Below are 25249 nucleotides of genomic sequence, written 5' to 3'. Positions count from 1 at the left end.
TTTTATTTCAAGGCCGCTTTAGAGCCCAAACAAAGATGCTTCCCCGTCAAGTTCTAAGAAGCAGTCCGTTTCAGTTCCACGGGAAATGTTCATGACAGTTCTTTTTTTTTTTGTCTACTCTTCATTGATATTTTAGCCTCACCATTTTTTTATTTGAGAAACCTTGACTATTTGTTTTGCTAATTGACAGGTGATTCCAACCATTCAAGGAATAATAATTACATTGACAGGAATCCTGAAGTCAAATTTAATACCTTTTAAGACCTTTTTTAAGACCCTTTCCATACATTTTAAGACCTCATCGCAACTTTGAGTTCTAACCGGTTACATTGGCGACACACTTTACCTCACATTTACTATATTGATTGTAAGATAGCACAACTAAACAGAGTGCAGACAGACTACTGAAGCCTCCTCTCCACTTGAACTTCAACCTCTCTGTGAAGGTCAGGGTTATGCTGCTTTGTTGCTTCTGTACTCTGTGCTCTTTCATTCCAGTAAAACTCCTCAGAAACCATTAGAAACCAGTATTTAACCAATAAACAAAACAATTGACAAAACTTTGAACTATGAAATATATTAAACTTTGGTGAGCTTCAGCGGGCTAATGCCATATAGGAGCTCCCTCACAAATACCCAGGGGTTAAATTGGGCTGGGGCTGTCCGGGGCTAAGCCCGGCATATAGGACGATGCTCTGACGTCATCACCCTCACACATTTGTCATATGTTTACAAAAAACGATATATATGTTAAGACTTTTCTCGTTCTTAATATAGACTATATTTAGGGTCGATATGTGTTGACCTTACTTTAAAATAGCAGATCTCTGTGACCGGATATAGTTTGGCTTAGACCCCGGCCCCACGAGGACGCATACGGTAAAACGCATACGCAAACGCAAAAAAGTCTTCCGTTCACACGCATTCGATTCATTATCGTGTCCGTTCACACTAGACCGCTGGAAATGCTGGAAACGCTGTAGTACATATGCCAGGCCTGTAAGTGGCGCTGCTGCCGCCACAAAATATACCAAAAGCAGCGAAGAAGACCCCGGAGCATGGTTGTCATGGTTGCCCTTCTGTTTATTCTCCGCGGTGGACGGCGTGTTCTCCTGCTGTATATCTCTCAGGTAGCGGAGCAAGGCAACGAAATTTAAAATAAGAAGCAGCATTTTATGGCACGCTATGCATGGGGCCACCCTGAGGGGGTTTCCCGACATGTTGTTTCAGTAAATTAAAGGGTGTTTCATGTTGTCGTTGCTGTGGTTCCTTCTTAATACCTTGGAAAATACCGTTTAATACTTTTTAATACTTTTTAATAGCCTTAATTTTCGCTAAATTGATTTATCAACTTTTAATACTTTTTAAGACCCCGCGGACACCCTGATTGAGAGAAGCTTCCCACATTATGAATTTGTGCCCCCTATACCAACAAAAATGGAACATATCCCATCAGAAAACTCCGGTTAAAATTGGCTTACTGTACATTTAAGGGTGACTAACTTTAGCAGACACACTGTAGACAAATACAATAAAAGACAAGCAACAATAAGCATGTTACATTATTCTTTAAAGTAACTCATCCTGCATTCTTATTTATCTCTGCTGTCACTTACCTACAATTCTAGGTCTTGAATTTATATTCCCAAGAACATATGAAGTTCCCATCAGCAAAAACACGTGGGTTTGCTATCCTGGCTCCAAAATGGTGGAATGAGCTCCCCATTGACATCAGGACAGCAGATAGCTTGCACATCTTCCGGCGAAGACTGAAAACGCATCTCTTTTGACTCCACTTCGAGCAATAAAATGAAAAAACAAAACAAAAAACTCAATAAAAAGCACTTACAGTACATACGATCAAAGCACTTATACAGTATACTATCTACTAATAAAGGACTGGCTAATCTAAAGCCAGTTGAGTAGCACTTGAAATGTTTTGGCTCTATGAAACCTAATGTACTTATATGATTCTGTATTCTTCAAGTTTGTATCTTCTTGGTCGAATGCACTTATTGTAAGTCGCTTTGGATAAATGCGTCGGCTAAATGCAACGTAATGTAATGTAATATCATCATGCCAATTTCCGCAATCTATGTTAAGAAAACGAAGATGGCAGATGTCAAATGATAGCTGCATACGGTATCTGTCCAGTTGCCATCTGATTCAGGCTAAAACATGCAGTGTGTCCCAATTCAAAGTTAATTATTATTTTAATACCTTAGTATTGTATGCTCTATAAAAAAGACATGCCACTTTAAACAAGCTTACATATTATTGTAAAAAAATCACTTCAATGTACACCTGAAGGCACATCTCTTAGCAAAAGGACAGAAAAGCCATTAGGGACTACAGACATTAGTCAGTAGTCACTTGTTAAACAATACGCTGCGTTACTCAAAGACTTGTGACAAAAAACTGTGTTAGATCTTTGAGTAAAAATATAATCCTTCCAGCTAAAGTCGCAAATATGAAAACAATTATTACAGGAGAGGCACAAACTGTGGCTCAGACAGTCAGTGACAGTCAGATGGCTGAGTGTGAGCTTGCAAGGACATCATTATTAACACATGGGATCATGAGAATTGAAGCAGGGCCTCGTGGTTATCAGCTTCATCTATATGCCGGAAGAGATGATAATATGATTGTCACCTCCATCACCTCTCTGAATAAAATGGTGGTGTAATAAGAGCCTTTATTGTAAGGTTCGGAATAATGCTTTGCGCCAGTCGCTATGACACTGAAAGTTCCTTACACTTAAATACGCGCTGACAGACACACTTAGAGGCTTTAAGTACTGTGAACACTTGATGAAGGGCCTTGAAGCCTTGCTAGCTTGTTTCATTACCACTTATCATTCTAACTGCCAAGCCAACTCAATGCTACGTTTTCCCTCCCCACTCACAAAACTTTTTATTTTTGATTAATTGCAGCATTTTAGACTTTCTCACAGTCTCAAATCAGCTCGGAACATTTTGCAGCCTTTTCATTACAAAGTAAAACGTCTGGCTATGGAATACAATGGCAGTAAATGCCATATCCTTTCAGAAAGGCAAGGGCAGGGTAATTGTCTCCGTGGTATAATTCATCCTCAACAAAAGACAGTTGAAATGACAGGGTTTTAACATAATGAGGAGCACTGTCATATTGGGTTCACACAACAAAATCCTCCCACCAGCATCAGTGCTGCAGTTAGATTGCCACTTTTCCATGTTTATCTCCATCTTAGGGCCTCCAGTGCACTCTTTTCTTCACTACCTACAAACTCTAATTGCTTCCATCTGCTCTTTGTCCTGGAAAAGACAATGCGTTGAGAAAATCGGTACCACAGCCGGTTAAAAATGTCAACGAGTCACCGATGAAACACTCCCACAACAATTAGTCTTTTGTTCAGTCATAATGACAGTGAAGAAGGCAGTGTTTCTTAAAACAAATTAGCAAGAGAAGTATTTCAGTGAGTAGATAGTTGAGAAATAAAATCAATAAATATATCACACAAGATGGATTGAGTGTCAAAAAGGAAATAGGAAAATTTGAAGATCCTGGGTGCAGATTTGGGCAAGCCATCTCCAGCATCTCTCCTTTTGGGATGCAACAGGAGTTCTGCATTAACGTTCAAATAATAAAACATGAATGAAATAAAAAAGGAAAGCAGAGTAAATGTGAGACTCAAACTGAGACGTTGCACCGGGGATCTAAAGAGCAACTCAGTTCTGGTGAGTTGCTCGACGGAGGATACATATCTGTTAGGTTCCCAAACGACAGCTCCAGCCATGTGGAAAATAATACCCATCTCTCGCTGTCACACACGGCTTATTCACATTCACATCCTCCTCTTCCTGCTATGTTTGCTCCTGTAATTCTCCAACACAATCCTCTCCCTTCAATCTGTCAGAGGAACTTAAAAGGCACAGAGACTATAAGAGAAATGAAGAAACTATAAAACATTGCACAAGCTATGGGGACCCAGTAAGAGAGAAGGGTGAGTATGAATTATATATGTAGTGTTAAGGGGTTGGGCTTTAGATTTGTCATAATATTATCTGTCTCAATTCAAGGTTACCAAACATATAAGGAGATAATTATCCATTCCCATACAAAGCAAAGAGTTGAGGCTGAATAACTGCTGAGAGCGACAGAAGGAGTTTGGTTTGGACACTCGGGAGACCTCTCTCTATGTATGTGTGTGATTGTTAATTAGGAAGCTATTTTTGTGGAGAGAACATGTAATCTAATGATCTGTAGAGTCTGTCACCGTGCCTCTGCACTGTAATATCTGTGAAACTCTCAAATATATAATTATACATCTTCTACGCCAAACATTAAAAACGATACTTTAAAGACAATAATAATACTGTTACTTTGACAAGTTACAGTAGAAAACAGCCACAACTTTTTTCTGCAGAACTTCTTGATTGATTGATTGATTGAAAAGTTTATTAACAGCTTGTATATTGGGTACAGTACAGTACAGCTCAAAACATACAATTGTTAAGGGGATGCAGACCAGAGAAAGACTTTCGTCTTGTTTACATCAGGGTCCCCCATTTCCAATTCATCATGTCATTTAAGACATATAAGACATATTTGACATACAGATGGCTTATTTACAATTTACATACAGGTGGTTTTTTACATACAGATTGCTTGTTTACAATTTTCATTTTAGATTTCGTTCTAATACATCCTAACCGGACATTTAAGACATACCAAGTCTACAGATATACAGTTAGTAACAGAGTCTAAAATGCGAGTATATACATAGATGGGGGGGGGGGGAAGCTGTCCATTGAACGACAGGTTGAGATTTGTACCATTACCGGGGCCAGTTTTGCAATGCTCTCCCCCGAAGGTGCTCTTTAAGAGAGGTTTTGAAGGTAAGTATAGTTTTACTTTCCTTTACAGTTGTGGGAAGAGCGTTCCACCTTGATGTGGCATAATTGCGAAACGTGTATTCCCCCTTTTTTGTGCCAAATCTGAGTTTCACATGATTTGTGGAGCTCCCTCTGGTGTTATGATCATGGTATTCCTTGACCTTTGGGAATAATTTTGACATGTACATGGGTACCATAGAGGTGTGGATCTTGTAGACCAGGCCCATTGCAAGTAGCTGTACTCTGTCGTCTACTCTAAGCCATCCTAGGTTGTCAAAGTGGGCAGAGGTGAGGTGGGTTCTAGATGAAAGGTCAAGCAGTAGTCTGACCAGTTTATTTTGCGATGTTTGAAGTTTTATTTTTAGCGCCTTGGAGGTGCTATGGTACCATGACGTGCAAGCATAGTCATACAGTAGTACCCTTGAATGAGTGCTCCTGCCAGAGTTTTCAGGGTGTTTTTGTTTACCAGAGAGGAGATCCGGTATAGGAATCTAGTTCTTTGATTGACTTTTTTTATTACATTGGATGCCATTTTATCACAGGAGAGGTTTGGCTCAAGAATCGATCCTAGGTATGTAATTGCCTTCTTACTTGTGACAATAATGTCGCCCACTGCAACTGAGAAGTTGTCGGATTTGCTGAGATTATGTTTCGAACCGAAGAGAATGGACTCTGTTTTACCAAGGTGTAATGATAATTTATTATCGGCGAGCCAGGTGCAGATTCTGCCGAGCTCGGAGCTGAGGGTTTTTTCAACCTGCAACCTGTTCCTGTCAGAGACCAGCAGGGCTGAGTCGTCCGCGAACAGGAACAAGTTGCAGTCACATGCTGATGACATGTCCTAAATTAGGAACAGTAACGGACCTAATATGCTTCCTTGTGGAACACCACAGCTCACTGGGAGGGGGGGGGACAGAGTACCATTTACCTCCACCATCTGTTCTCTCCCCTCCAGGTAGGATTGCATCCAGCTCACCGATAGTTTATCAAAACCAATTGCTTTTAGCTTGTCAATCAGAATGGGGTGATTGACAGTGTCGAAAGCCTTTTGTAGGTCCAGCATCACCATGCCGCAGTACTTGCCCTCGTCCACCTCTTGTTTGATGTGGTCGCTCAAATAGAGAAGGCATGTGTCAGTGGAGTGGGATGTTCTAAAGCCAGATTGAAATTCATAGATTAGTTTCTTTTCCGCGAGGTACTTTTCGACCTGTTCATATACTAAGCCTCTCTTAGCTCTATTTTTGTTTCCCAGCAGATTTATTGTACAGTTAAGTCCCAGTGTTATAATAAAACAAGCTCTCTGCAGCACAGGGGGAAGTTTTTGGCAAACACCTGATAATCTCAACAGTATCTACTGCTATCTGTCCGAAGCCAAAAAGCAGGCAAACCAAGATAGCAACTTAAAGCCAGAGCTTATAGCAACTAAAATGCAGATAGTTTAAGGAGATGGTGAAAACCAAAACAGATCTAAAAAGGACAATGAATATTGAACTGGTTTTCCAGGACACAAACATATACAGTAATTTAATATAAATGCAATTTGTCTTTGTGTCTACCGGGTGCAATTATTTACCAAGATATTAGCAAACAAGCTAACCCTGACCCACAATTGATTTACCAGGTAATAATGTGTCAAAGCTGTTTTCTTACAGCTTGTTTAAAAAATGTCCTGCAAGTATCCTGCATAACTGGGCCCATTTGTATTTTATAGTTGGGTATTTGTTCTATTCCTGTGCATAAGTAGTCAAATGAATGTTTTATAAATATCAAAAGACCTGCAAAAGATAATTTTGATCTCATTGTATTTCCTGATACCAATTCCAATAGGGTATATCCCAATACCAAGTACCTATCTGATGTGTGATAACTCATCGGAATCATCGAGGGATGACTGTGAATTTACTGACTGAACGACTGTTTCTTATAGTGAAACACTGCACTTTAAATGGACACTGACAATCACCTAACGGATGTTAACCGGTCTGCTGGAAACAGGTTGGTATTGGCACAAGGATTTGGGTGGATCCCTTCAATCAACAGTTCCAGTCCCCCGGCATCAGAATAAAGCTTCTTAAGTCCAGAGCCTCTATATGGTACTGATGTTTAATAACCATACAGACAGAACACCCAACTCAGCGGAGGCAGGCAGACCAGTTTATTTACACTGATAAATGCTTGAATTCCCCAGATTGCAATGAAGCCACATATTGGACTTCGAGAAGTTTTCCTTAAATAAAAATCCTTCATATTGATTATACTTCTCAATGCAGCAAAGTTGTGGTGTGGTATACTTGAACAACACATCCTCACTCCCAGGTCGGCCTATGTTGACGTTATGTCAAGTCCCCTGTCGGCTTTTTCCAACGCAAGGGGGGGCCTTAGCGTCCATTTTCAACGCAAGGGGGGGGCCTTAGCGTCCATTTTCAACGCAAGGGGGGGGGCCTTAGCGTCCATTTTCAGCTTTCCGGGATGTCCATATGCTTCTATGGACGCTCATGGAAGCACGGTGTTCGTTTGTGTCGACTGCCCTTAAAGGCAATGTGAGCGTCCATTCTCATTGGATAACGGAGAATTGTACACCCGGAAGTAAGTATTCCCCTTACTGTCGATTGATTTTACAGTGATATCTGCACTACTCATCGACTAAAAAACACCAGATTATCCTTGTTAATTACACAACATTGATTGGTTTAAATTGTGTGCAATGCTTTTGTATTTTTCCCCTTCGATTCGGAGAAACAAATGTTTTTTCGGAGTAAAGGATGGCAGAAGACACTACACTACCCAGAATCCCCAGCTATCGTTTGGACTACACCATGTGCTCTGTTTGACAAACCCGTGATAGTCCTCAAGCTCTGTGATTGGAGAGTGTGCTCCGAGGGTTACGCCGAGCCTCGAACAGCACTTGAAATGGGATGGAACCACGCAGACTGTCCAAAACTGGATTTGAACGGGTCCACCGCGTCCCCCCCCCTCCCCCACCCCGTCCCCAGAACTACAAATGCTGGCTATTCTGTTTCGCAACATGTTCTGTATCTATGGCACGTCTCTACTGGGAGTTGTAGTTTTAAAAGACGTTTTCGTATTTCCCATAATAAGAAGTTGCCAGTATTAAACTGTGTACATACCTGGAGGTTTAGGGGATAGGAAACACTCACATTTAAAAATTAATAAATGGGTGAAAATTGCTTGTGCCCATAATGGGCAGCATTAATATATATATACACACATGCCAGCTAAGGTCAGAAGAGCTTTATTTAACAGCTGGTCTTATGTCTGTGACCCCTGTTGTTAATTGATAACATTACATTAATGTATAAGCTTGAAACATGCACTTGTCAAGGTTCAGAGGCACATTTTGCAAATATGGCAGTAGCCATCGATCAGCTTAAGATAAGATATACTTTATTGATCCCAAGTTGGAACATTTGCGTTACATCAGCATGTGTAACAGTTAAATATGCAGTGGTGTTTATTTGTAAATCATTTAGTATAATCACACAAATTCTGTGTTTTATATTCAACAATTCTGTGTTCTTTATTTATTGATTGTTCAATACCTGACAAGGTCGGAGATGAAATATCTACATACATCTTATAAGAGTATAATACATTATGTATAATATCAGTTAAAATAAGTGCTTCAACATAGTTAACATTGCTGGAGGTATGCACAAATATTGATAGATGTCTTGTAATGCACTATTGAGGAACCTGCGACCCAAGTTTTTCATTCAATGCATAACTACACCACAGTTGTGTAGGCCTATATGATATGTCAATAAACCTTAGAACATCTTGAAATCTTGAAAGGGATGTGCAAAATAGTCATTATATACAGTCTTTAATTAACTATTAGTAGAGAATAACGAGTAATTAATATACTTTATAGGGATCCTATTAATATCTAATAATACAAATAATGAAATTCAATAACATGCTTTAACCACTAGGTGTCCCTTTATATCAGCTGTGCACCTTTATGGTGTAAATACAGCCTATCTACCAATTGGATCAAATATAAAAGTCAGCCGAATTAGTGTTGATACTGCAAGGAGACGTATTGTGTGAAAAGAAATGTAAGATGTTGTTTAATGGCTGATATATTTATGATCCACGTCACGTTTTCAGTTCCTCATGTTTGTCTAGAAGTCTTCTCATCAGGGCTATATAAATACAGAACTACGGCAGATATGTAATATTTAATGCAGCCGAACCGTGTATTACCATGCCGTTATGTGATGACTTCCAAAGAGAAAAGCAAGCACACTCGGAATAAAGTATTATTGTATTTTTTTTTAAAATGTTTTCGGTCTGTTTCCGTTATTTGTTAATAACGACGTGCTGTGAGATGTGAGACTGGAATTGCACAGGGGAAAATAACGTAGGCTATCTTTAGATGCGGATTTTGTTCAACTAATATGTTTGCGCTGTGGACCAACACTATACATTGACGGGGAAGGGGGTAGCAATAAAGATAACACCATTAAACAGTTACACAACATAACAGAAATAATATCGATAGCAGCGTCCCTAGCAACCACCTTGGTAACAATGAAAACGTTATGGACGCAATTTCCTGAAGTAATCTTCGTAATAACTAGCAAACTAAAGATCATGTACATCCACTGCACACATAATCTGAAATAACAACTCATATTTCTCGCATCAAATGACATCAAAACGCATTTTAATGGCCAAACTAACTTTAAAATAGGCATTTTCCATCGAGAATAAAACGAAGTTCGGCCATGTTTTTTTTTTTCTGCAGGGAGAAATTTGAAGATCACGTGACGTCAAACAGAGCACATGGTGTAGTCCAAACGATAGCTGGGGATTCTGGGTAGTGTAGTGTCTTCTGCCATCCTTTACTCCGAAAACATATTTGTTTCTCCGAATCGAAGGGGAAAAATAGAAAAGCATTGCACACAATTTAAACCAATCAATGTTGTGTAATTAACAAGGATAATCTGGTGTTTTTTAGTCGATGAGTAGTGCAGATATCACTGTAAAATCAATCGACAGTAAGGGGAATACTTACTTCCGGGTGTACAATTCTCCGTTATCCAATGAGAATGGACGCTCACATTGCCTTTAAGGGCAGCCGACACAAACGAATGCCGTGCTTCCATGAGCGTCCATAGAAGCATATGGACATCCCGGAAAGCTAAAAATGGACGCTAAGGGCCCCCCCTTGCGTTGAAAATGGACGCTAAGCCCCCCCCCTTGCGTTGGAAAAAGCCGACAGGGGACTTGACATAACGTCAACATAGGCCGACCTGGGAGTGAGGATGTGTTGACTTGAAAGAAAACATGCAACATCCCCCCATCACAAAAACGTTTGATAAGTTGTATGACTAAAAACCAATTGCCAACCATTTTAATAATCTACTAAGCGTTTAATGACATTTTTACATCTAAAAATAGAAAGATGCCCTCAAATATGGAGTTTTACTGCTTTTATTCTGTATTATTTGAGTGAATATCTTTGTGTTCAAGAGAGAAACCGGGATGGAAATGTATTTGTTTTCATATTAAATAAAGCAGAGTATGAAGGACTTCTTAAAAATTTTTTTAAAAATCAATTCAACTGGACTGGAAAGTAAATCGGTAAATAATTACCTAGTGAAGAATGATCTTGAGCATTCAGCTTTACCTCTATGCTGTAGTCTTAAATCTGTAATTACGTTTTGGTAACTTCACTCGAGAGGCCTGGAAATATGAAATCAAAATGGCTCTTTAGTTCCACTGAGTGACTTGAAACGCTTTCCTGACATAATCAACATCCAAACCATGACCAAATGTCTGATGGTGTAAAAACAGCTAAATAATAACAATAATAGTATATTTCTTTAACAAGTTTGTTTTGAAGGAATAATCAAGATATTTGCATCACATTATTAGTTTAACTTGAAACTCACTAAAAGGTGGGTTAGGTAATTTTGGAGAAACCAGCTCGAGTGCGCTAGAATTTGAAAATACACAACCGGAACAAATCTATAGGTTACTTGCGTAACCCCAGTTCTCATTCATAACACTCCGTTCGATGTCTCACTATGGGATGCGCCTCATCGCGGAGCAAACAGAAGCATCAATCTCATTACGCCAATCCTGATTGGCTGGAGATCTTGACGTCAGCGTCAGGGAAATCACCCCCTATAAGTAGCTTGCGCCACAACGCATGCGCCATTCAAAATAAGCACCTCTTCTCGCTTCACCATAGCAAGGAGGGCCGTCTGGTGAGACATCTCACTTCATGTTACTCTGAGAACTGGGGTTACGCAAGTAACCTATAGTTCTCATTCATAACACTCCGTTCGATGTCTCACTATGGGAAATTGTAGCTCCCGTATTGCCAGACGAGCTTATCTCGAAAATCACCAAACCAACCAGAACTTAACAGGTAGAGCTCTGACTCAACCAGGTGCCCAGCACTGCTTGAGTCACACTGGGAGCAGAACGTCCAGCCTGTTAGGAGGCAGAAAAAAGTGAGCGGCGAGGACCAGCTCGCCGCTGCACCAATGTCTTTGATGGGAGACATCCTGGACAGAGTCCAGAATGCAGCCAGACTCTGAGTCGAAAGAGCTCGCGGACCCGAGGGTGCCTGCGAACTCTGACTCGTATGAGCCCCAAAGCAATTGCTTCCACAGACCAGTGGGAGAGCCGTTGCTTAGTAACAGGCTTGCCCTTATAAGGGTTAGCCCAGGACACAAGGGGTTGGTCATTATGACAAAAGCACCCTTGATCTGTCCCTGTTCGTGCGTGAAGCACGGGCTGGACACGGCAAATCCGGCCGCTGTTCCCCGGAGGAATACAGTGGCGGGGAGGATGCCTTAATGTCAAATGTGGTACCGAACCGACCGCCTTAAGATAAAGGCAGGGTCAGGCTTCAACCACACTCTGTTTGCCCTGGGGCAAACTGAGTGCATGAAAACTGTACAGATAGTGCATGAGTGCCACTGGCTCGCTTGGCAGCTGCCAGGGTCAGCGTCATGTCACACTGTATTTAGATTGTACCACTCACGGGCCAGGCCCATAGAGCCAAGCGCTCTGGGTGTGGGTGAAAGATCGCCCCCCCCGCTTGGGACAGTATGTCCCTGCGTAGTGGGAGCTGCCATGGCTGCCCGCACAGCAGCTGATATATCTCCGCTAGCCAGTACATAGCTGGCCAGTGCGGAGCTATCAGGATAAGTGTGTGGCGTTGCTCTCTCACTCTGGCCAGAGTTGGGGGTATCAGAGCCAGGGGTGGGAACGCGTACAGAAGGCCCGGGGGCCAATTGTGCGCGAGTGCATCCACGCCTAACGGTGCATTTAGATCGCGCATCGAAAAGAACAGCTGACACTGAGCGTTGTCTTTCGATGCGAACAGATCCACCGCGGCTCTGGCGTAACGCACCCACAGCTGGCTCACAATCCTTGGATGTAGAGTCCAGTCTGCATAAAGTGGTATACCTCTGGACAGTAGATCTGCCCCGAGGTTCCTCACTCCCGGTACGTGCGTCGCTCTCAGAGAGAGGAGACGCCTACCGCTCCATAGGATAAGTTTGCGCGCCAGTGTGTGTAACTGGAGAGAACGCAAACCCCCTTGGCGGTTAATATACGATATTGTGGTCGTATTGTCTGTCCTCACGAGGATGTGATGTCCCCTGAGGAAAGGCAGAAAGCGTTTTAGGGTGAGAAACACCGCTAAAAGCTCCAGGTAATTTATGTGCGCCCGCTGGAGGTCTCTGCTCCAGAGACCCCTCACCGGGCGACCTTCATAAATACCTCCCCAACCTGTCAGACATGCGTCCGTGGTGACCACTTTCCGTGAAAGGACAGCACCCATAGGCACACCTCGTACTAGAAAAGTCGGGTGCAGCCAGTGGCGCAGTGCCATTACGCATTTCACAGTAACCATCACTCTCCGCGCGCCATGGCGCGCAGGGTTTAGTTTTAGGGCGGCCACCCAGCGCTGAAACTCCCTCATGTGTAAGCGTCCCAGTCGTACGACCAGGATGGCTGACGCCATGAGCCCCAGCAATCGCAGGCATGATCTGAAGAGAACATGTTTGCGCAGCTGGAAAAGAGCGAGACAAGCTCTGAAAGCTTTCACTCTATCCGCTGACAAGCGAGCTGAAAAGGGCACCGAGTTCAGGTGTAAACCCAGGAAGAGTATAGTCTGCGCGGGGCACAACATGCTCTTCTCTGTGTTTATTATGAAACCCAGGTTGAGCAGGTGCTTTACGAGGACATTTGTCTGCGTAACAGCCTCCTGCTCCGACTGTGCGAGAAGCAGCCAGTCGTCCAGGTAGGTCGCCAGGCGAATACCCTGTTGTCTTAACGGGGCTATTGCGGCTTCCGTACATCGTACAAACACCCTTGGACTGAGAGACAGACCGAAGGGGAGTACTCTGTATTCATAACAGATCTCCTGAAATGCGAATCTCAGATATTTCCTGTGTGGGTAATATACTGGGATGTGAAAATACGCATCTTTCAGGTCGACTGATGTGAACCAGTCGTCTTGTCGCACGAGCCGCAACAGAGATGTGTGAGTGAGCATTCTGAACTTATATCTTCTTAGATATTTGTTCAGAGCCCTCAAATCAAGTATTGGCCGAATTCCGTTCCCTCCCCGTTTGGGAACGAGGAAGTACTTGGAATAGAAGCCGCCCTGACTCTGCTCGGCGGGTACAATAGATATAGCCCTCTTTTCTAGGAGAGAGAGAATCTCTTTCTCCAGAATATGGGCTGACTCTCCTCGGGCCTGCGAATGCAGAATGCCCGAGAAGCGAGGGGGGGTGACAGCGAATTGGAGTCTGTAGCCCCGTGTTACTGTCTTGAAAACCCAAGCAGATGATGTGAGCATCTTCCACTGCATGCTCCTTAGAGCCAAGATCATGTACATCCACTGCACACATAATCTGAAATAACAACTCATATTTCTCGCATCAAATGACATCAAAACGCATTTTAATGGCCAAACTAACTTTAAAATAGGCATTTTCCATCGAGAATAAAACGAAGTTCGGCCATGTTTTTTTTTTCTGCAGGGAGAAATTTGAAGATCACGTGACGTCAAACAGAGCACATGGTGTAGTCCAAACGATAGCTGGGGATTCTGGGTAGTGTAGTGTCTTCTGCCATCCTTTACTCCGAAAACATATTTGTTTCTCCGAATCGAAGGGGAAAAATAGAAAAGCATTGCACACAATTTAAACCAATCAATGTTGTGTAATTAACAAGGATAATCTGGTGTTTTTTAGTCGATGAGTAGTGCAGATATCACTGTAAAATCAATCGACAGTAAGGGGAATACTTACTTCCGGGTGTACAATTCTCCGTTATCCAATGAGAATGGACGCTCACATTGCCTTTAAGGGCAGCCGACACAAACGAATGCCGTGCTTCCATGAGCGTCCATAGAAGCATATGGACATCCCGGAAAGCTAAAAATGGACGCTAAGGGCCCCCCCTTGCGTTGAAAATGGACGCTAAGCCCCCCCCCCTTGCGTTGGAAAAAGCCGACAGGGGACTTGACATAACGTCAACATAGGCCGACCTGGGAGTGAGGATGTGTTGACTTGAAAGAAAACATGCAACATCCCCCCATCACAAAAACGTTTGATAAGTTGTATGACTAAAAACCAATTGCCAACCATTTTAATAATCTACTAAGCGTTTAATGACATTTTTACATCTAAAAATAGAAAGATGCCCTCAAATATGGAGTTTTACTGCTTTTATTCTGTATTATTTGAGTGAATATCTTTGTGTTCAAGAGAGAAACCGGGATGGAAATGTATTTGTTTTCATATTAAATAAAGCAGAGTATGAAGGACTTCTTAAAAAAAAATTTAAAAATCAATTCAACTGGACTGGAAAGTAAATCGGTAAATAATTACCTAGTGAAGAATGATCTTGAGCATTCAGCTTTACCTCTATGCTGTAGTCTTAAATCTGTAATTACGTTTTGGTAACTTCACTCGAGAGGCCTGGAAATATGAAATCAAAATGGCTCTTTAGTTCCACTGAGTGACTTGAAACGCTTTCCTGACATAATCAACATCCAAACCATGACCAAATGTCTGATGGTGTAAAAACAGCTAAATAATAACAATAATAGTATATTTCTTTAACAAGTTTGTTTTGAAGGAATAATCAAGATATTTGCATCACATTATTAGTTTAACTTGAAACTCACTAAAAGGTGGGTTAGGTAATTTTGGAGAAACCAGCTCGAGTGCGCTAGAATTTGAAAATACACAACCGGAACAAATCTATAGGTTACTTGCGTAACCCCAGTTCTCATTCATAACACTCCGTTCGATGTCTCACTATGGGATGCGCCTCATCGCGGAGCAAACAGAAGCATCAATCTCATTACGCCAATCCTGATTGGCTGGAGATCTTGACGTCAGCGTCAGGGAAATCACCCCCTATAAGTAGCTTGCGCCACAACGCATGCGCCATTCAAAATAAGCACCTCTTCTCGCTTCACCATAGCAAGGAGGGCCGTCTGGTGAGACATCTCACTTCATGTTACTCTGAGAACTGGGGTTACGCAAGTAACCTATAGTTCTCATTCATAACACTCCGTTCGATGTCTCACTATGGGAAATTGTAGCTCCCGTATTGCCAGACGAGCTTATCTCGAAAATCACCAAACCAACCAGAACTTAACAGGTAGAGCTCTGACTCAACCAGGTGCCCAGCACTGCTTGAGTCACACTGGGAGCAGAACGTCCAGCCTGTTAGGAGGCAGAAAAAAGTGAGCGGCGAGGACCAGCTCGCCGCTGCACCAATGTCTTTGATGGGAGACATCCTGGACAGAGTCCAGAATGCAGCCAGACTCTGAGTCGAAAGAGCTCGCGGACCCGAGGGTGCCTGCGAACTCTGACTCGTATGAGCCCCAAAGCAATTGCTTCCACAGACCAGTGGGAGAGCCGTTGCTTAGTAACAGGCTTGCCCTTATAAGGGTTAGCCCAGGACACAAGGGGTTGGTCATTATGACAAAAGCACCCTTGATCTGTCCCTGTTCGTGCGTGAAGCACGGGCTGGACACGGCAAATCCGGCCGCTGTTCCCCGGAGGAATACAGTGGCGGGGAGGATGCCTTAATGTCAAATGTGGTACCGAACCGACCGCCTTAAGATAAAGGCAGGGTCAGGCTTCAACCACACTCTGTTTGCCCTGGGGCAAACTGAGTGCATGAAAACTGTACAGATAGTGCATGAGTGCCACTGGCTCGCTTGGCAGCTGCCAGGGTCAGCGTCATGTCACACTGTATTTAGATTGTACCACTCACGGGCCAGGCCCATAGAGCCAAGCGCTCTGGGTGTGGGTGAAAGATCGCCCCCCCCGCTTGGGACAGTATGTCCCTGCGTAGTGGGAGCTGCCATGGCTGCCCGCACAGCAGCTGATATATCTCCGCTAGCCAGTACATAGCTGGCCAGTGCGGAGCTATCAGGATAAGTGTGTGGCGTTGCTCTCTCACTCTGGCCAGAGTTGGGGGTATCAGAGCCAGGGGTGGGAACGCGTACAGAAGGCCCGGGGGCCAATTGTGCGCGAGTGCATCCACGCCTAACGGTGCATTTAGATCGCGCATCGAAAAGAACAGCTGACACTGAGCGTTGTCTTTCGATGCGAACAGATCCACCGCGGCTCTGCCGTAACGCACCCACAGCTGGCTCACAATCCTTGGATGTAGAGTCCAGTCTGCATAAAGTGGTATACCTCTGGACAGTAGATCTGCCCCGAGGTTCCTCACTCCCGGTACGTGCGTCGCTCTCAGAGAGAGGAGACGCCTACCGCTCCATAGGATAAGTTTGCACGCCAGTGTGTGTAACTGGAGAGAACGCAAACCCCCTTGGCGGTTAATATACGATATTGTGGTCGTATTGTCTGTCCTCACGAGGATGTGATGTCCCCTGAGGAAAGGCAGAAAGCGTTTTAGGGTGAGAAACACCGCTAAAAGCTCCAGGTAATTTATGTGCGCCCGCTGGAGGTCTCTGCTCCAGAGACCCCCTCACCGGGCGACCTTCATAAATACCTCCCCAACCTGTCAGACATGCGTCCGTGGTGACCACTTTCCGTGAAAGGACAGCACCCATAGGCACACCTCGTACTAGAAAAGTCGGGTGCAGCCAGTGGCGCAGTGCCATTACGCATTTCACAGTAACCATCACTCTCCGCGCGCCATGGCGCGCAGGGTTTAGTTTTAGGGCGGCCACCCAGCGCTGAAACTCCCTCATGTGTAAGCGTCCCAGTCGTACGACCAGGATGGCTGACGCCATGAGCCCCAGCAATCGCAGGCATGATCTGAAGAGAACATGTTTGCGCAGCTGGAAAAGAGCGAGACAAGCTCTGAAAGCTTTCACTCTATCCGCTGACAAGCGAGCTGAAAAGGGCACCGAGTTCAGGTGTAAACCCAGGAAGAGTATAGTCTGCGCGGGGCACAACATGCTCTTCTCTGTGTTTATTATGAAACCCAGGTTGAGCAGGTGCTTTACGAGGACATTTGTCTGCGTAACAGCCTCCTGCTCCGACTGTGCGAGAAGCAGCCAGTCGTCCAGGTAGGTCGCCAGGCGAATACCCTGTTGTCTTAACGGGGCTATTGCGGCTTCCGTACATCGTACAAACACCCTTGGACTGAGAGACAGACCGAAGGGGAGTACTCTGTATTCATAACAGATCTCCTGAAATGCGAATCTCAGATATTTCCTGTGTGGGTAATATACTGGGATGTGAAAATACGCATCTTTCAGGTCGACTGATGTGAACCAGTCGTCTTGTCGCACGAGCCGCAACAGAGATGTGTGAGTGAGCATTCTGAACTTATATCTTCTTAGATATTTGTTCAGAGCCCTCAAATCAAGTATTGGCCGAATTCCGTTCCCTCCCCGTTTGGGAACGAGGAAGTACTTGGAATAGAAGCCGCCCTGACTCTGCTCGGCGGGTACAATAGATATAGCCCTCTTTTCTAGGAGAGAGAGAATCTCTTTCTCCAGAATATGGGCTGACTCTCCTCGGGCCTGCGAATGCAGAATGCCCGAGAAGCGAGGGGGGGTGACAGCGAATTGGAGTCTGTAGCCCCGTGTTACTGTCTTGAAAACCCAAGCAGATGATGTGAGCATCTTCCACTGCATGCTCCTTAGAGCCAGTGGAGATGTCAAATCTCTTCCCCTCTGAGTCTCTATTTGTTGTGTTATGGGAACCTCTAGTGTCTGAACACAGTGGTGCCCCCTTTCGACAATCCCCACCGACACTGCGCATGCGCATGACGGTGGTGCCTTCACAACCCCAGCCGGCACTGCGCATGCGCGTGGCGGTGGTGCTTTTAAAACCCCAGCCGGCACTGCGCATGCGCGTGACGGTAGTGCCTTCACAGACCCAACTGTAATCCGCCTTTTGAGAGATGCCGAAGCTGCTCTCAGAAGGGGAACAGTTGGCGGGCTGTTTATTGGTTTTATTGTTTTTCTTATCATTTTTTTGAGCTGCGCCCTCGGCCTGAAGCCTGGATGCGTCAGCGGCAAATGTTTAATGACAGAGGAACAAACAGATTTGTGACATGTGTTTTTGCGGACTTGAGGATGGTGTTGAGGCATCTCTCGAGGCGGCGGGAACACATTTAGAGCTGGGGAACCGTGGACTTCCAGCTCTGTCACGGAGGGGAGAAGGAGGGGCTGTCACGCCGCTCGCTTCTTCTTCCTCGCCTGCTGGCCGAAATTCTGGGTTGGCTGCGCCTGAGCTGCAGCCGGAACCGGAGATTTTCTGGGCCAGTTCACCCTCGTCTCCAGCCTGGGCTGGGGACTCGGGGCGGGCTGCGACCTCTGCGTTTTCGGTGTTTTAAACCGAGCAGGGTTCAAGGCAGCTTGGGCGAAGGACTGCTGCTGCGAAGGCAGCGGCTGGACCCTTCGAGGGAGGCAGAGGTGGAGTGCCTCGTCCTCCCTCTTTTTCGACTCACACCTCCTTTGCATGGAAGCAAGAGCGGAGCCGAAAATTCCCTCGGGAACGATGGGCATATCCAGCACATCCTCCTTTTCCCGGTCTGGGAGGTTGGTGAGGTTGAGCCATCTCGCTCTTTCCTGCACCACCATGATCCCCATTGCCTTACCCGTGGCCTGGACGGCGCAGCGTTGGACACGGAGACAGATGTCTGTGACCGCCGCCATCTCGTCCAGAGTGGCTGCACCCGGGTTACCCGACAGGTCCTCGCAGAGCTCCGCTTGGTAAGCGGTTAGCAGCGAGGCCACATTCAGGGCCCTGGCGGACAACGCTGCGGCTTTGTAGGACCGTTCAGTCATTGTCGACTGAAATCGGTCCGACTTTGCCGGCAGCGTGGGGTTCCTGCTTGGTGACGGGCCCATCCTCGGTAGGAGGTGGGCTGCTACCAGCGGTTCCATGGGCGGTATGCGGAGCAGGCCGAGCTTCTCCATTCCGTCACAGTCTAGGGAGGAGGCACCCTGGATTGGGACCTTGTTGCTGAAGGGCCGGTCTCTCCACGAGACCGACACCTCATCCAACATCTCCGGGAAGACCGGAAGGAGTTGTCTCTTTGTCTGCGCTGCTTGGGGAAAATGTTTCCCTTCGTAGCGGGACCTGGAGGTCTCCTTGGCCATTTCAGGCCACGGGATGTCGAGTCTGGCCGCAGCGCGTTTGCACACGGCCTGCAGGTCCATACTCAGACAGGGCGAAGCTGGTATGCTATCGTCTGGGAGAGCAGCCCTCGCTCCAGGCTTTGCAGCCTGAGCCGATGACATGAAGATGTCCTCTTCATGTTCATCCGACTCGGACAGGAGGAACACTGAGGCGTCCTCTTCGTCCTCGTCGTAATTCAACTCGAGGACATCCTCCGCGGGTGAGACCATGGTGAGGTCTAACTGGGAGCCCCAGCTCGGTAAAGCGTGGGGTCCCGTTCCCGCGTGTCTTGCCGCCACCGGGTCCCGGCCTGCCAGGGCGTGGGAATCCGGTTCTGCGGCCATCGCAGATACTGAGCCCCAGACCGACATGGAGAGGGGTTCACTCTCTGTGGCAGATGCCCCCGCGTCTTGACTGCCGGCCGGCAGGTCAGAGGACATGGGGGGTTCCTGCTCCGACAGGCTAGCTTGGCGTGCTAGCCGTCGGCGGAGGCTCTTTACGGTAAAGCGGACACAATGTCCGCACGAGCCGGGGTTGTCGATAGCGCCTCGGGCGTGTTCCAGCCCGAGGCAGGACGAGCAGACCTGGTGTGTGTCTGTGCCCGAGATCTTCAACCCGCAGCCGCAGAGTCGAACCACCGAGTCCCTGACTCCTCTGGTGTGAGGGAGAGGGGCGTCCATCTTGTTCGCCTCGTGGCGTGGAGAGGACCCGCTCTCAACAGGTAGGTTGGGAGAAAAAGAGGTAACCACCCTGTCCTTAATCTGGAGAAAAGGACGGTGTGGGTCTTTTATTCCCAGAGAATACTGACTGGTGTGGCAGTATGCTCCTTTTAATCCTTTCCTCCTCCGTGGGGAAGAGAAAATAAAATACTTCCTCGCTACCGTGGTGTCGGTAGTGAGGGAGCAAGCTAACGCTAGCTTGAAAAAGTCAGACCTAGCTTACTTTCTGGGGAAAGAGAGCGGCGAGGTCGATTTCAACAATAACTAGCGTTAGTAATTACCGTCTTCCTGCGAAGCAGAAGGAGTAGCCGGCAAGCGCCCGTCGACCGAAATGGATATTTGGGTTCAGTCTGTGGACCGTGAAGCTTGTCCGGCTACCATAGAGATGTGCTCTGAAGCGAGAAGAGGTGTTTGAATGGCGCATGCGTTGTGGCACAAGCTACTTATAGGGGGTGATTTCCCTGACGCTGACGTCAAGATCTCCAGCCAATCAGGATTGGCCTAATGAGATTGATGCTTCTGTTTGCTCCGCGATGAGGCGCATCCCATAGTGAGACATCGAACGGAGTGTTATGAATGAGAACTGCCACTTCCTTACAGAGCCCCTCCTCCAACACACACGAACGCGCACATGACCAATGAGGGCACGAGATACATTTGTGCACAGATGGAAGGCTGACAGGCAGGTAGGCCATCCAGTTACTTTAGCCGGGCCGGCTCAAATGATTGGTCGTGCTTTTTACAGTACTACGGCTTCCACAGATGACATTTTTTTATGGATTTTTTGTCAAAGCACTTCAAATATTCATTGCTATCGGATGTTAAGAGCATTCCATGGAATATAGCAACAACAAGTGTATCTCGAGCCGGTTTCTCAAATGTACCTACCCCACCTTTAACTAATCACATCCAATTATTTCATACCGTCTTTTTTAAATTCAACAAGTAGTTCATTTTGGGATCTACAATTTGTTCATCGTGTTTGTTTTCCTCACTGAATGTAACTGAGGACAGCTACCATTTTGAAACAAATTACACATAATCATCTGTGTGCCGAAACAGGCTGATATAAAAATCAACAGTGGATGCCCTTTTCAGTTGGCTGGGCCTTTTAAAGGACATACTTCCTGCTCCCCACCCAGATTCATCTAATCTGCAGCTGCACCAGTTTGCCTTTGTTTAAGGAACCCTGCAGTTTAACGCATCCTGAAAGTGTTCACACCTTGCCTCGTATCCACAGCCCCTGTGACGAACCAATCAACACAAAGTCAAGCTGGGGGAAATATGCATACCACCCTCAAGTAGCTGGTCGTTTATGTTTATGATCATTGCTTCTCATCAGCCAATTACCACCGTGGAAATAACACTATTCACAATATTAAAACAGTACAAACCCTCCACCATGTCGCAAATTGTGAGGTACGCTGGGATCACTTGCTGCCTACCACTTAGAGAAGAATAATATGCAGATAAACCTGGTCAACTAATTACAGTAATGATTGCAAAATGTTCAGAGCGGTGCGGGCAGATAATCATTGAAGCATCACAAGACTGAGCAGTAAATATGCTAATTCCAATCTGAAGTAAATGGAGGCTTATTTGTATTCCCCTACTGTTTTCCATGCCAGTTAACGAAATGCAAAAAACACTGCATGCTAATCTAGCGTACATCGATTTAATACTCCTCGCTTCATCAGAAAGAGACATTCATTAGACTGGACAGATATTATTCCAGCCCAAGACATCACAGGCATTTTAAAGCCTTGTTTGGCCCGGCAAGATGTAGAATAGCACGTTTTTATATGCAGCAGGAGCTTGGGGCTGCAAACACACACACAAAACAGCCTATGCGTCCTCTTATAATGAAAGGTCCTCATAAAGACAGTGGGCTGCCAATCGTTGGTCCTCACATGCATAGCTAAACAAGTACACACAAACACATGGGAGAAGGTGCAGTTAGGAAATGTGATTAAGGGCACTTTGGCATAAGTTGCTGAAGGAACTGAAGCTGCCCTCAATTGATACATGAGAGCGCCAATTAACACATGCAAGTGCTCCTAGTGGGACATGATAACATTATTCAACTAATTATTCAAAGTGTTTCTGGTGTTTAATGTTTTACTTTTTAATGGTGCTGCTTTTCAGAAAAAAAGAGACAATGCAGAAAATGCATCGCAAAGGAAATGTCTAAATAGGTAATAAACAAGCAAAACACAAACATAAAATAATTATGACTCTCTTACGTTAATTAACCTGTCACACATGCCATCTGGCGTCTTATCACCACAAATCACATCTGTATTAACCTGTGTCTCCCCCCGGAAACATATTCTCAGGTGCACTCAAGTCCAAACATTGCTAAAAACCCTTTAAGAGTAATTGGCCCCTCCCACTTTGATGTGGATTCAAACCAACTATGTCCCTCCTTCCCTCTCTAACCTTCAGGCTAAAGCTATAGTTCCCCCCCCCCCCCCCCCCCCCCCTCCCCCCTCCCCGTGTAGCCTCCCTGTGTGGCTGATGGACGGGATCATGAAGCCCTGGGTGAGAGACTCTCTGGCGTTTTGACACATTTCTTTGACAAGGTGAGAATATCTGCTGAGAAAAGAAAAGGAGTGACTGCCCCCCCCCCACACACCTTCCCCTCCGCACATCCTGCTTCCACTTACTCACCCAGCATGTCTTGAGTGACAGCAAGGCACAGTGACACACGTTTTACATATAATGTGAAATGTGAGGAAAGTCAGGGTGACATATAGCATAAACTCCTTCAAGGGGAGTGTGGCGGACAGAAGTGTGCAAGTGTGTGTTCAGGGTTCAGGGTGGTGGGACATCTCGTCTGGGAGCCCAAGAATTGCCAACGTAATTCCAGCATGCAAGACTGCTCCCAGTGTGCCTGGTGAGTGGCTGCAAACACAGCTGCAGCAAAGGGAAATTGAGCCTGAGATGTGAAGCTGTCATCATCGAGGCTATAAATCTCACAAATACAAATCCCTCCGTTAGTACGTCCTGTTTCCAGGCTGCACTCACTCTGGAAGGCTTTTTTCTCTCCATGGTGGGGGAATGTTGCAGAAGAGAGTACAGCAGATATATAAAAAAACTATACCGTTTGTACCAGAAAGGAATTTTAAATTAGAACAGCAGTAGGCCTACACAGCTCTGACATTAGAAATGACTTGCACCAGCTGGCACAATAACAAGCACAGGTAAGATGATTAATAGATTTGGGTAGAAGAAGTTTGTGTGTGTGTGTGTGTGTGTGGTGTGTGTGTGTGTGTGTGTGTGTGTGTGTGTGTGTGTGTGTGTGTGTGTGTGTGTGTGTGTGTGTGTGTGTGTGTGTGTGTTTGCGTGTTGGCGGTCACTGTTCATGAATTCATTGTTTGATTCAATCCAGCACAGCACTTCGGGTAGTTTTATGATTCTTATGCACAAACACACAAACAAACACACACACACACACACACACACACACACACACACACACACACACACACACACACACACATTCCACCTGCAGAGACAGGTGCCCAAGCGCACACATTGCACGCACGCGTTAAACTAACGACACTGGCTTGTACGCGCGCACACAGACACTTTGACACACACTTGTCTGCATTGGCATTTTCGCAGTCACACAGGGAACCAGCAGCAGCTTTGTAGGCAAAACACTCCGTAACCTGTTCCTAAATCCGTCTGCTTTTGGATGAATATCAGGGTATGTACGGGCTGCTGCCTGCCGCAAAACTGCTCTTACAGGCTGAGAAAAGACATGCAAGCATCTCCAGAGTGGAGAAAATCCGGCGAGCACCACCGCTTCATTACCGTCAGCCCCCCATCAGATCATATGCGGTCTTTCTGTGTGGTCCTTTACAAAGCAGCAGCCTGCCCGCTCTGTCCGGGACTCTGTAATGTATCCTTCACATCAACAGAACTGGCTAATCTTGCAGGAAAAATAAATATCTCATCATGCAACTTTGACACAAATCAAGCGAATAAGGACTCGTCAGGGAACAGTGGCAGTAAATGAGCATTGATAAGAGCTCTAACAGGAGCTGCAGCGACCACCCGCAGAACAACGCATTCATTCTGCACAAGTTCACTACACTGAATTATATTCCAATTGTTGTTCAACTTACCAATAAGAGCCAGCTGCAAGAAGTACAGTCCGAGGAAGTCCATTATGGAGTGCGACATTAATTCAAATGGATGCAATCCCTGGCCAGCGATGATGTGCGATAATAAAAACCCTCTGTTTGTTGAAATGGCACCGAAATCAAGAACCGAAAGAATCGCAGCTATTTCTCAAGTGATGACTGGTCACTTACAACGGAATCCAAAGCATTGCATGAAAAAGCAGCAGTGGAGCAGAGCATCATTTTTCAACAGTCAAACTTTTGTCATGGAGGAAAAATGGGTTACAGCTGCGCCGAATCAGCCAGTGGTTCCAAATCAATGCAACACCGAGGGGTGGAGAGAAAACAGTTTGTTCCTTAGGAGGAATACATATTGCGCGTATTGAACATCCCTGGCCGTGAGATCGTTCCGTCCTGAGCGGCTGCTTCCCTCTCCACTTCGCCTCCACCTGCGCACCGTCTGGAAACTGCGGATGAATCACAGGGGTGCGTTGCTTTGCGCACTCCGACCTGCGAGTCACAGCGTCCCTGATCCTCTGCTCCCAGGCGGGTCCCAGCTCGTTTCAAAATCCAATCTTGGCCAAAGTTGAAATAGGACAAGTGAAATCGATAGCCTATTTCATACTGCCATAAAAATGGAAACAATAAAACTGCACAGAAAGGTGCAGAGTAGGGTATCCACACTTCTCTGGAAGTAGGTTATTCCCTCCGAGAAACCACCACAGTCGAGTTGCATGAGAATCATTGATTTGGTGGAAGTTGAGAACATATTTTAGGGGCCCAGCACATGACATGAGACAGAGCCAGACTGACTCGCAGTGTCTGTGCCTCTTAATGGTATGAAGAGACCATCTTGCAGCCAGCATGGTGTGTTTGAGGCTTCCTGATGTCTAATGTGTTCACGC

At 45.6% G+C, this 25249-nt stretch overlaps 1 protein-coding gene across 1 annotated transcript in view; it reads right to left on the bottom strand.

Annotated features, from left to right (window-relative positions):
• Positions 1 to 24902, bottom strand: part of gfra4a (GDNF family receptor alpha 4a) — a 162928-nt gene extending 138026 nt beyond the window's left edge. The window contains exon 1 of the mRNA XM_034235502.1: positions 24348 to 24902. Coding sequence (XP_034091393.1) covers positions 24348 to 24405 — 58 coding nt within the window. The 5' untranslated portion in view covers positions 24406 to 24902. The remainder of the gene's footprint in view (positions 1 to 24347) is intronic.
• Positions 24903 to 25249: the final 347 nt, after the last annotated feature.

This window comes from Gymnodraco acuticeps, unplaced genomic scaffold, assembly GCF_902827175.1.
Source record: "Gymnodraco acuticeps unplaced genomic scaffold, fGymAcu1.1, whole genome shotgun sequence".
NCBI lineage: Eukaryota > Metazoa > Chordata > Actinopteri > Perciformes > Bathydraconidae > Gymnodraco > Gymnodraco acuticeps.
The sequence above is the reverse complement of the archived record's forward strand: the minus strand, read 5'-3'. Positions and strand labels throughout refer to the sequence as shown.